At 36.9% G+C, this 12642-nt stretch overlaps 1 protein-coding gene across 3 annotated transcripts in view; it reads left to right on the top strand.

Annotated features, from left to right (window-relative positions):
* Positions 1-12642, top strand: part of GTF2A2 (general transcription factor IIA subunit 2) — a 38877-nt gene that overhangs the window by 15949 nt on the left and 10286 nt on the right. For 2 of the 3 annotated variants that reach the window (XM_025919871.2, XM_086710826.1), the window contains 2 exons: positions 3733-3859; positions 6270-6553. In XM_025919871.2, the coding sequence (XP_025775656.1) occupies positions 3733-3859; positions 6270-6295 (153 nt within the window). In that variant the 3' untranslated portion in view covers positions 6296-6553. Of the gene's footprint in view, positions 1-3732; positions 3860-6269; positions 6554-12642 lie in introns of those variants that run through there. The other variant, XR_015252679.1, reaches the window with a different exon arrangement.

Genomic DNA, 12642 nt, shown 5'->3' with positions numbered 1-12642 from the left:
TTATGTAATAAATCTTATCAGTTTCACATGCGTAATAGTTATCCGGAGTAAAATGTATCTTTATAAAATTTTGTCAGTAGGTTCTTGAATTTTACTGGCAAAATTAGTTTGCTGTTTTGTAGAACCGGATGTACAAACCTGCCAGGTTTGTCATTCAGAACCTGATGCTTTAATTCTAAGTTAATACATACATTTTTGCCTATATAGACAATTTGACTACTTATCTTCTAGTGGTATTGTAGGTTTCCAGTTTGGGTCTAGTTAGGTAAAGTTAAACATGGACACCTGTGTGGCTCAGTCTGGTTAAGTGTCCAACTTCAGGTCAGGTCACGATCTCACGGTTCATGGGCTCTCAGCCCCACGTCGGGCTCAGTGCTGACAGCTCAGAGCCTGCTTTGGATTCTGTGTCTCCCTCTCTCTAAAATAAATACAACATTAAAAAAAAATTAAACACAATTTGACATTTGCATCTTTTGCATAGCGTTTTATAAGTTTGCCTGTTTTCCAATAGCTAGTAATAACTACTCTGTCATAGCTCGGGCTTTCATTACCTATCTCTCCCGTTACAGCAAACTTGTTCAGAGTGTTTGCAAATAACCTATTTTGCTTGGTCACATTTAAGTCTATATTATTTGTAATAATTTTTACTAGCCTGGGGGCCCATTACATGTTAAAAAGGTCAATGTATATATTCACCAAGGACCTTGAACTAATTTTTAGGGAGAAAATTCATATTGAACTAGTCCTTTAAAAAGTCAATGTGTGCTTTAGAAAAAAAGTATGCTAGCAGGTGAGAGTAATGTTAAACTTGAAGTAGTAATTAGGCATTAAAAGATTTAATGGTCAAGAAAAATCACCCTTCTAAAAACACTGACAGTTTCCTTTTCCCTATCTGGTCTGTTTCTACCAAGAACATGTATTAAGATATTTTAAGAATGTTGCCCAGATACAGATATATGTAAAGGTGCATTGAAGACATAGTTTGGCCAAATTAATTACGGTTTAAATCAGTTACTTGACCAAAGTCAAATATCTTAGTATTCGAAAAGTTCCTTAAATACATTGTTTGTAATGTTTTTGAGACAGAGGGAGACAGAATTCAAAGCAGGCTCTAAGCCGTTAGCACAGAGCCTGATGTGAGGCTTGAACTCATCAACTGGGAGATCATGACCTGAGCCGAACTGACTGAGCTACCCAGGCACCCCTTTGTATACATTTTTTTAAATAAAATTTTCTATTCTCGAGTCCTTATACTTGAGATAATTAGATTAGGACTTGGACGAAGATACTATAAATTAAATATAGTATTTTATATTAGGAATTCTAGCTCACTAAACAATTCTAAAAAGATTCTATCATTAATCTCTTCTTGTGTTTACATTCTATTAAGCCTTTGTTGGCTCAAAAGTTGTCTGTTTTACTCTAAATGTTAGCATTGAACATAAAATAGTTTTCGGGCAAGTTTTATAGCAATTTCACAATAAAATAAGGGAAGTATATACATTTATGTTACAACTAACAGAATTTCAACATGTATTTGAAAATATCCTAGTAACATGCCTTGTTCAGATTATTGGCATAGCTGTCACCAACTGGATAGTTCGCATTCAGGGGTGCTAGAAATGAACATTAAAATTGGCATTTAGCTGTGTAGCCTTCCAAAGGCTCAGAATGTAACTGAAGAGATCTTTTTTTTTCAGTTAACACTATGTCCTGAAGGTTTTCCATGCCATAATCTCACCACTCCACTAAAACTTTTCTTACCACATTATTTATGGCTAAACCTAATGCGTAATTTGTGACATTACATTCTGTTGAAACCCATACTTCCCTTGAAACCCTACTATCCCAGCTTCTATTCTCTGACCCCACTGTCTCTCAGACCCTTTTTTGTTTCATTGTTGGTATTCCTTAGGGTTATCTAGGGCTCCACCTATTCTCCTTGAATGATCTCATCCAACCCTGTGTCTCTAAAGTTGATAGGCTCATGCTCCCAGGCTTTCTTCCACACTCTAGCAGCTTTCTGCACATGGTGACTTAGGTCTCAAAGTCAACAAGTTCCAAATCAAACTGGCTTTTCCTATGATTGCACTGTTATTGGAGACAGAAACTTGGGGATGAACAGATTTTGTCTCCCTACCATAGCGCATTGTTACCAGGTATCTCTCCACTTCCATTTCCTTGCTGCTACAGTAAAGCCACTCTCACCTCTCTTGTAGGCATCAAAGTCTTCGGCCTCCATCAGAACCGCCTCCCCCCCCACCCCCAATCAATTAATGTTATCACCAGAAATGCAAATCTGATCATGTTATTCTTCTCAAAATCCTTCACTGACCTAATAATAGGTTTAGGATGCAGCAAATCTTTCCAAGGTTCTCCAGGATGTCCTCCACCTTGGGAGCTCGACACATTTAACTATCCCATTCCAAATATGTGTTTTACTTTCTATTGTCCCACCTCTCCTTGACTTGTACTCGCTTTTCAGGACTCAACTTCAACTTCACTTTGTGAGGGGAAGCCTTCTGTGCCCCGTGTCTTCCATACCCTTGGGTGCCCCTAGCTTACTTCTCTTTCATAGTATTGCTATACTGTATGCTTTCTTGTTTTAATGATCTCCCCTGCTACCGTATGCTCATTGATGGCAGGGATCATATTTGTATCCTCAGAGCCTAGCGTAGTCCAACAAGTGATAATTATTGATCTTTTTAAAATTTCATGAAGTCATTCACAACCATCATAGTTTCCCTAATCATTCTCACTTGATAGAACATTTAGGTAGAATCCAGTTTTCACTATTACAAGTAACACTGCAGAGAATGTTTTTCTGAATTGAAGGTTTGGGGTTTATAAATCTCTTACCAAATGCTAAATTTCATTTGTGAAGATTCCATGTGTATGTGTCTGTTTTGATAGCATTCAGCTTGTGTCTTTCCTTGCACTTTTACCGCATTCTTTGAGAATTTCCTTTTTATTTAAGCACATATTCCTGCTCCTAAAAAAAACCAAAATACTTCTTATCAGTTGCACAGGACAATAATGTAGTTCCATTGGCTATATATAGCACAGTAATTCATCCAAGACACAGGGTTAAAATTTAGTGTTTCTGGGTAGTCCCTGCTTTTGTACAAGCTCAGAGAATTAACACATACAATAAAATGTGGTTGAAAAACATGGGTTTGAACTGTGTGGATCCACTTTCATATACGTATTTTCTCAATATTTCTCATGATTCTCTTAGTAACATTTTCTATGCTGGAGCTTACTTTTGTAATACAGAATATAATGCATATAATGTGCAAAATGTGTTAACTCTGTTATCAGTGAGACTTATTAGTTAAATTGGGGTGGAATCAAAGTTTGTATGGATTTCCTACTGCAGGAGTGGTGTTTTACATAAAAATTCAAGTGAACTTTCATCGTGTTGCCACAAGAGAGCAGTACAAATTCAAATTTCCTTCCAGCTTTTTTTACATGGTTCAGGTAAGTAATTGGCAGACTCTTGGAGAGCTGAAAATAGTCTGCTAACTACAGCATGTAACTACTAGCAAATTTATCTAGGGTGGTGTTTTTGGTTTGTTTTTTCCCAAATGACAGGATGAAAATTAAGGAAAATCTTAAGGTAAGTATTAAATCATCATATTGTTTTAAAGATTACATTCTTGGTAACTGAGTTCTTACATTGCCTTGGGGGAAAAATGACTTCATGATATGTCTAAATGTTTTGTTTTAAAGGGCTCTCTAAATACGTACAGATTCTGCGATAATGTGTGGACTTTCGTATTGAATGATGTTGAATTCAGAGAGGTGACAGAACTTATTAAAGTGGATAAAGTGAAAATTGTAGCCTGTGATGGTAAAAGTAAGTGTTTACCTCATTACTGTGAAAGCAAAACTACTTGAAATCTTGTTTTTTGTGAGTCTTTAGAACATCTTCATCTGGAATTAAGGGGGGAAATGGCTAAGAGATCTGGCTTCTGTCTCAGCTAGATTCTGAATTCCAGGTCTCAGCCAGTCCTCTTAATGACTTTAGGGATGAACATTTCATAGGACATGTAGACTAACCCACACAAATTCAATCTGTGTGAGTAAAAATAAGCAAATTAAGTTTTTTCAGTTGCACATTTGAAGTGTTTAGTTTTGACAGTTTATCCTATGATTTCTGTGTTGCGGGATGCTTATACGTTTTATATTTAAAAGTAATCGTGTAAAAGATTTTGAAAAGCCCTAAGACTCTTATCAGTTATAATGATAAATATCCATTCCCCTCTCTGTTATATCTGTGCAGATATATTTTCCACAGCAGACCTAGGACCTTGTTCAAGTCCTTAAATGTTTCAAAAACTATATGTATCTGCTTTCTCTTCCATGATCATTTCCTTTTTGCTAATTATATTTTAAACATATACTTACTTTTACTTTATGATCTGAACCATTTGTGTTTCAAACAGCTGTTCCTGAAATTAAATAGAGAATACTGTTACTCGCTAAGAAGGGAATTTGGAAAAGCAAAAGAAAATGTAGAAATTTAATACCCTAAATTTCTCAGGTTATTTTGTACATTTTGGGTTCCAAAAGAAATAAGCTAATTACTGAAAAATGTAGAGAAGACAGAAGAAAAGCCTAATATGTAACACCATCTGGAGCGAACGTCACTTAATATCTTACTGCATAACTCTCTAGTCTCGTGTGTCCCTTTTTACAGTAATAAATGTATACATACATTTGCAGAAACATCATTTTTCATGGCTGCATAAATGCCTTTGGCCCTTTTTTTAAAGAATGAAGTCTTTTCCAGATACCAGCAAGTCTCTGAAAGTAGCAACACTACAATGACTTGCGCTTTTCAAAAGGTTATGTGGGAATAAAGATGGCTTTTTAATATTATCCAATCAAATACTGTTTCCTTGCTTAATGACAGAAAAAAATCTATGTTATTTTATAGTTCCTGGATTATGACATTTTTGTAGGTCAGATTATACTTTTTTTCATATTTTCCTTATAATTAAGGCTAATAGCATCAGCATAACCCTGAGACTTTTAAGTTTTTGTTAGACTGGGGAATTGGGACATGAATTTATAACTCCTGCACCTCTATCAAAATAAGTTAATGATGTAGACCAGTACTATTCAGTAAAACTTTCGTACCTATGGAAATGTTCTCCATCTGTACTTTTCCAGTAGCCACATAGGGCTATTAAGCATTTGAAATGTGTTAGGGCAACTGAGAAATTTACTGTTTATCAGTTAACTAATTTAAATAACCACACATGGCTTCCCGGTGGCCACCCTGTTGGACAGCACAGATGTAGACTCGTAGATTGTCTGTTTCAGTTGTTTGAAACATAGCTAAGAACCCTCACCAGTGGAACCACCAAAAAAAAAAAAAGCAAGCAAGCAAGAAACATAGCTAAGAATCAAAAAGTCAGTTAAAGAAGACCCCTGGGGGGAGGGGGGGGCGGTGAAGACCCCTGAGCAAATTACTAATATCAAAGAATCCACGTAAACGTGTGTTTTCCTCACAGAAGCTCCTGTCTGGTAGTCCTTAGAGTGTATTACTCTTGCTTAGATGCAAGATTATCTGTTTTTTTCAGAATTCAGTGGATGAATAGTAAAATCAGCCTTACCTACTGCAGTAGCTTCTGAGGAGTGTATTAACTGATCATCAGAGAACTGTTAAGTACTCCAGAAAAGTTTAGGTTGTGTTGCATGTGTTCTGTCAGCAGAAAAGAATACAATCTTAGAATTTTTTCTTTCCAAAATTAAAATATAAATGATTAAGAAAATGTCATTCCTTAATGACCAGATAAATGGATAAGCCCTTTTTTTCCTAAAAGCTTTCTGAAATAGGAACAGTGACAGTGGCTGGAATTTTGGTTTCTCATCAGAAATTAAAATACAATTTTCTCCTCATTATATGTTACGGTTCTTTGTGGTTTAAAATTTGGGGACAGTAGAGGACCTAGAAAAAAAATCATCCTATGGCAACTATATGAACCAAATTGGTATAACTTAGATAATGAACCAAGTAATATTAATTTGGTTTTTCTCTAGCATAAATAGGGAGAGCTAAGAATTATCTTCTTTACCTGTGCCTTAAAAAGCAAGTTAAAGTTCTCAAGACATTTCCTTAATCAGCTTCCCCCAATCTTGCCTTCTTTTTCTCCCCACCCCTCAACAGCAGTGCCACTGTTATTTCCTGTTTTAAAGATATTCTCAATATTTAAAATTAAGTTGCTCTTTCAATTTATTCTTCTTCTCCTGTTTCCTAGATACTGGCTCCAATACTACAGAATGAATGGGAAAAAAAATGGCTTTTTTATGCCATCTTCTGTTACTATTCATCGCTTTTTTGAGGAGAAGCATAGAAGAGACTTTTTTTATTTATTCTAGCATCGCAGAAATGACTACACTGTGCTATACTATCAGAATTCCAATAGAAAGAAGCTTGTAACTATAGCCTCTTACCTTTTCAGCATGAAGAAACAGACGTTTTTTTTAATAACATTGTTGCCTTCCTAAAAACATTCTTTAATAAACTCATTTTAAAACTCAATGTGAGTAATAACTGGTAGAACTATTAAGCTAGCAATATGAAGATATTAGATAAGTGTTTGAAAGCATTTGCTCTTTCCTTTTCTATAAAGGAAATGCATTCATTTCAGTAAAGTGAAGTTACTTTTCATCAGTAGTAACTTTAGCAGGGGTAAAACCAAATTCTGGATTGGAATTTCATTTTGCTCCATTTTTTGTTTAATGTTTATTTTATTTTTGATAGAGCACGAGCAGGAGAGGAGCAGAGAGGGAGGGAGACACAGAATCTGAAGCAGGCTCCAGGCTCTGAGCTGTCAGCACAGAGCCCAATGCGCAGGGCTCGATCCTACAAACTGCCAGATCATGACCTGAGCTAAAGTCAGATGCTTAACTGAGCGACCCAGGCACCCTGGAAAACTTCATCTTTAGCTTCCATAACCAAAACCAAACTAAAAAACCTAACTACATAAAATAAGTCTTTACAGGACATTAAATTATTTCTTAAACTGGCCATATTGGTCATACTTCATACATTTTAAAATCATCTACATCTTAACAATAGATTTTTCAATACAAAGTCCTACAGAATACCTGCCATATCTTTTTTCTTTCAAGTACACAGAGTTCTCCTGTTTGTCAAGCTAGGCATGTATAATAAGAATATGACTTTTCCAAAATATCAGAGGGAGAAGGTCAGGCACTGGGTAGTTAAGTAACCGAAATTTAGTAGCTGAGTATAGATGAATCAAGACCAACTATTTTTAATAACGATCTGACACTTTATCATTTAGGGAGGGTAGGCTCTTGCCAGCCTCATCCTGTGGTCAGCTGCATTTCCACCTTAGTTTAAAGGTGGAAATGAAGCTACCCTGGGATGAAAAATTATCTTCTTCTCTAAAAGATAAAGCTGCTGAGAGATAATAGAGTTGGCAGTGATCTTCAGCAAAATAGCTTTTTATAAACCTATTAAAATGTTAAATAGGTCTTTGTATTACACATAGTTCTCTTTATTCATTTGTAGAAGCACATTATGTAACAGGTGTCATTAAGCAACCAGTGCTCAAGTCTGATCTATTTAGCAGCAAAGACTTTTGTTTGTAAAATAATAACTATAACATAACTAACTTTATTATGGGTGAGACCAAGTGCTCTGTTACATATATTCCACTGGATGATCTTCACACCAACCCCAGAAGACCTCTGTTCCTTTTTTACACATTAACAAATTGAAACTCAACCTCTCTAAATTACCAAAAGTTAACGGAATTAGGATTTTTCTTAATTGCAGTTAATCAAAACCAAACCTTTTTACTTTGGAGGTTACACATAATGGTTAGGGGACAAGTATGTTGATAGTAAACAGTGGTTGTAGAAATTTCGAGTTCTTTTTTGAGAGAGAGAGGGCACAAGTGAGCTAGAGACAGAATTCCCAGGAGGGGTGGGGCAGGGGGGAGTGGGGGAGAGAGAGAGAAGCAGGACCCCAGCTCACCCAATGTGGGACTCGAACTCACAAACCATGAGATCATGACCTGAGGCGAAGTCAGATGCCTAATGACTGAGCCCCCCAGGGGCCCAGAAATTTCTAGTTCTTAAGGAGTAAGTCATGATTAAAAAAGTTTTTTTTTGTTAGTAATAGTCACTGAGATGTTACAGAAAGAAATATAGGGCTAGAGTGCTGTACCTGTTTGGGAATTCAAAATTCTGTAAATGATATCAATAGATATCCAAGAAATAAGAGAAGCAGCATATGCACCCTGGGTGAGGAGTTTGTTGTAAGATACTGTTGACTGGCCTGACCTACTAACTGGAGCAACAATAACTTGCACCCTCTGGGTGCTTCTGCCGGATGACCTCAGCATGTCAGTGTAAGCCTTGCTCTCACATGGACACTAACTTTTATTTTCACACCCTATTCTAGTAATCTATTCCAGCATTCCCTTCCGAACCTTCCCTACCAACCATCATAGTCTGCTCCAGTCAAGTTTCCTTACGTTGTTTCCTCCATTTTTCATGGCTTTCCTTTTAAAAATCAAAATCCTACCCATCCTTCAAAACTTAAACCCAGTTGTGTCTCTGAGTATATAGCCCATACTGATCTCCTCTTACAAAGGAGCCCTTTAAAGACATGAAAAGACGTAAGACACAGGAAGAACGTGGTCCATTTCTGTACTCAATCCAGGTAACTGGTATGGAACGCCTGGGGTTCAGATTTCATTCCCCCCAGTTTAAGTCAGTTCTTGTACTTCAGTTATAGTCACCATACGCACCTCTGCTTTGCCCAGGCAGGAGATCAGTAGTCCTAGGTCACATGTCCTGTCAGTTCTGGTTACTTGCATACACATCACACAGTTGATTCTTTTATTGCAGTGTAGGTGTTCTAATGCTCCCATAGTGGTACTCAGACTTTACTGGAATTACTAAAGGGTCACAGCAAGAACTCAAGCCCCTTTGTCCTTTCCCAGCTGGCCATGGGCTCCAGTGATAGTAAGCTTGTCTGTCAATGTGAAAGAAGAAAAAAATCCATTAGTTTTTCTACTACTAGGACGAAAAGCTGGGCTTTTGTAATAATGTAAAATCAGTCCACTATAGATGCAGTACTAAATGCTATTTTAACACCCTAATAGGAAAGAGTACCCTCTCTGCATTTACTGCCAGATTGGTTGCTGTTTGGCTGGTTTGTTGTGATCTATCTACAGCTAATTTTGGAAAAGTGAGTATCTCTTGGTAGACATCAATCACAGTGTGAAAGTAGGTTGCCTTCAGTTTTGAGTGGATAATTAAATGCTACTAAGGGTAAAATTTTGAAAGTTGATGTACACGTATTTGAATATGTGTGTATATATATATATATACACATACCTATATAAGATGGGAATATATATATATATATATATATATAAGATGGGAAGCCATTATTTGTAGCATAGTTACAAAATTTGGACTTAACAAAACAGCACATGGTAAGGGAAAGTGGAAGATACAGTTGACATGGTAGACTGCGAGCAGAATACCAGAGGTCTTGAAAGCTGAGCAAATTATTTATTTAATTTATTATTTTATTTTTTTTAATTTACATCCAAATTAGCATATAGTGCAACAATGATTTCTGGAGTAGATTCCTTAGTGCCCCTTACCCATTTAGCCCATCCCCCCTCCCACAACCCCTCTAAGTAGCCCTCAGTTTGTTCTCCATATTTATGAGTCTCTTCTGTTTGTCCCCCTCCCTGTTTTTATATTAAAGTCCTCATATGAGTGAAGTCATATGATTTTTGTCTTTCTCTAATTTCACTTAGCATAATACCCTCCAATACCCTCCAGTTCCATATACCCTCCAGTAGTTGGAAATGGCAAGATTTTGTTCTTTTTGATTGCCAAGTAATACTCCATTGTATATATATATATATACCACATCTTCTTTATCCACTCATCCACCAATGGACATTTGGGTTCTTTCCATATTTTAGCTATTGTTGCTAGTGCTGCTATAAACATGGGGGTGCATGTGTCCCTTCGAAACAGCACACCTGTATCCCTTGGATAAATACCTAGTAGTGCAATTGCTGGGTGGTAGGGTAGTTCTATTTTTAGTTTTTTGAGGAACCTCCACACTGTTTTCCAGAGTGGCTACACCAGCTTGCATTCCCATAGCAAGGAAATACAGCACCTTTAATGGGCTTTGGGTGGGGGGAGACATATGAAACAAAGCTGAAATAATGCAGGGAAGATAGACAAGTATCCTGGCAGGAGTTAAAATTTAGCCTAGAAGATTAATTGTGGGAATGACAGAGCCCCAGACCAGAGAAATTTCACTGAAAAAAAGTCAATGGAGCTGGGAGTTCAGGGTATTAAATACATGGACATCTCTTGACCTGCTGGCCAAGATGCCCACCCTTGGTCCCGTGATGAGGTTCACAGATCAGAGATTTCAAACGTGATGGAAACTTCAAGATCAACCAATAAACCTATCCTCATCCAGTGCACCAGAAAGTCAAGATCCAGATAGGGGTCCACTTCTCCAAGACCAAAAAGCCTGAAGGGGGAGTATAAAGCCCCAAAGCTGTAAAACTAAATGAAAATACAAGCGGTCCTTCATAGCATTGCTTTAAGTCCTCACAACTACACATGTAAGAGCACAATACATGGAGCTGTCCAAGTGAGAACGCAGTAAATCATAATCCATGCCTGCTACTAAAATACTTTCGAATGAAACTCTATGATGCCTGGCAATGCAAAAACTAAGGAGGGAAGTGATCAGGGGCTGGGAGAAGAGGAGAGACCCTAACAAAATTAAGTTTAGTAATAGGTAAATGGGATTCATGATACTCACCTCACTGTTTGAATATATGTTAGAAGATTTCTTAAAAGCGTTCTTGGGTTTTTATCTTAATGCCTGTAATGTGTGGCATTTGTCCTAAAATATATTTAGGGCTTGTTTTTTTACTATGGTTTTCTCTGTCCACATTATCTTACTATCATGGCATATGGGACCCACATAGCTGTCTCATAACTCAGTTTCAGTTGCTTAATACAATGATTGCCATTTTTTTCTGGAGACTTTCAGGACCCTCCAGTAGATTTTAAAGACTTTGTCAATCCATTCTGAAAATGCCCTCTAATTTGGTGAAAACTCATCCAGTTTTGTTTTGTTTTTTTTAATGCTGTGGTAATACTAGAACCTTATTTTCCTAGTACATAGGTAGATAGACTTTCCACGGGGTTTAGGGCAAGGCATTTCACTTTATAATAGGTATAGGAATGTGTCAACATGCAGTAAAGAATTTAGTAGGATTAGCTCAAGAGCACTGTGAAGAAAGACTATGTGAACCCTTAAAGTTCTGTTCCAGGAGAAATTGGCTTCAAAATTGGTTCCTTTGCCCCTAGGCAGAGATTGGAGATTATTCTTTACACTTTTAGAATGCATGGGTAAGTACCAAACCTTTGTCTAAGTTAAGGGAGTGGACACACATGCTCTATGTTTTTCTCCCTATGATTTTTATACATTCTATTTTCCAAGATGAAGTGCCACCAAACACCCAAATAGCCAAAACAATCTTGAGAACGAAGAGCTAGAGGCATTATGTTCCCTGACTTCAAATGATATTAACAAAGCTATAATAATCAAAACAGTATGGTATTGGCATAGGAAGAGACACATGGATCAGTGGAACAGAGAGCCCAGAAATAAACCCACACATATATGTCCCAACTAATTCATGACCAAAGAGCCAAGAATATACCCATGGGGAAAAGACAGTCTCTTTAATAACTCGTGTTGAGAAAACTGAACAGCTTCAGCAAAAGAATGAAACTCAACCACTATCTTCTACCATACACGAAAATGAGCTCAGGGGTGCCTGGCTGGCTCAGTTGGTACAGTGTGCAACTCTTGATCTCAGGGTTATGAATTCAGGTCCCACGTTGGGTGTAGGAAATACTTAAATCTTAAAAAAAAAAAAAAAAAAAGGCTCAAAATGGATTAAAGACTTGAATGTAAGACCTGAAACCATGAAACTCCTAGAAGAACACAGGTGGTAAGCTCCTTGGCATCAGTCTTCATGATTTTTTTTTGGATCTAACTTCAAAGGCAACAAAAGCAAAAACAAACAAGTAGCCCTGTACAAACCAAAAAAACCTGCACAGCAAAGGAAACCATCAATGAAATGAAAAGGCAACCTACTGAATGGGAGAAAATATTTGCAAATCATATATCTGATTAGATGTTAACACTCAAAATATATTACCAACTCCTACAACTCAATAGAAAGCAGTCTAATTAAAAAATAAGGATTTCAAATAGATATTTTTCCAAAGAAGACATACAAATGCTAGCAGGTACATGAAAAGGAGCTCGCTATCACTAATATCAGGGAAATGCAAATCAAAACCACAATGAGATACAATACCTCAAACCTGTTAGAATGGCTGGTATCAGCAAGACAGGAATTAAGTGTTAGGATGTGGAGAACTCGTGTGCACCAGTGGTGATCATATAAATTGGTAGAGCCACTATGGAAAACCATATGAAAATTCCTCAAAACATTAAAAATAGAACTACCATACGATCCAGCAATTCCACTTCTGGCTATTTCTCCAAAGGAAACAAAGTCACTA

The sequence above is a fragment of the Puma concolor genome, chromosome B3, assembly GCF_028749965.1.
Source record: "Puma concolor isolate L17-30 chromosome B3, mPumCon1.1.hap2, whole genome shotgun sequence".
NCBI lineage: Eukaryota > Metazoa > Chordata > Mammalia > Carnivora > Felidae > Puma > Puma concolor.
The sequence above is the reverse complement of the archived record's forward strand: the minus strand, read 5'-3'. Positions and strand labels throughout refer to the sequence as shown.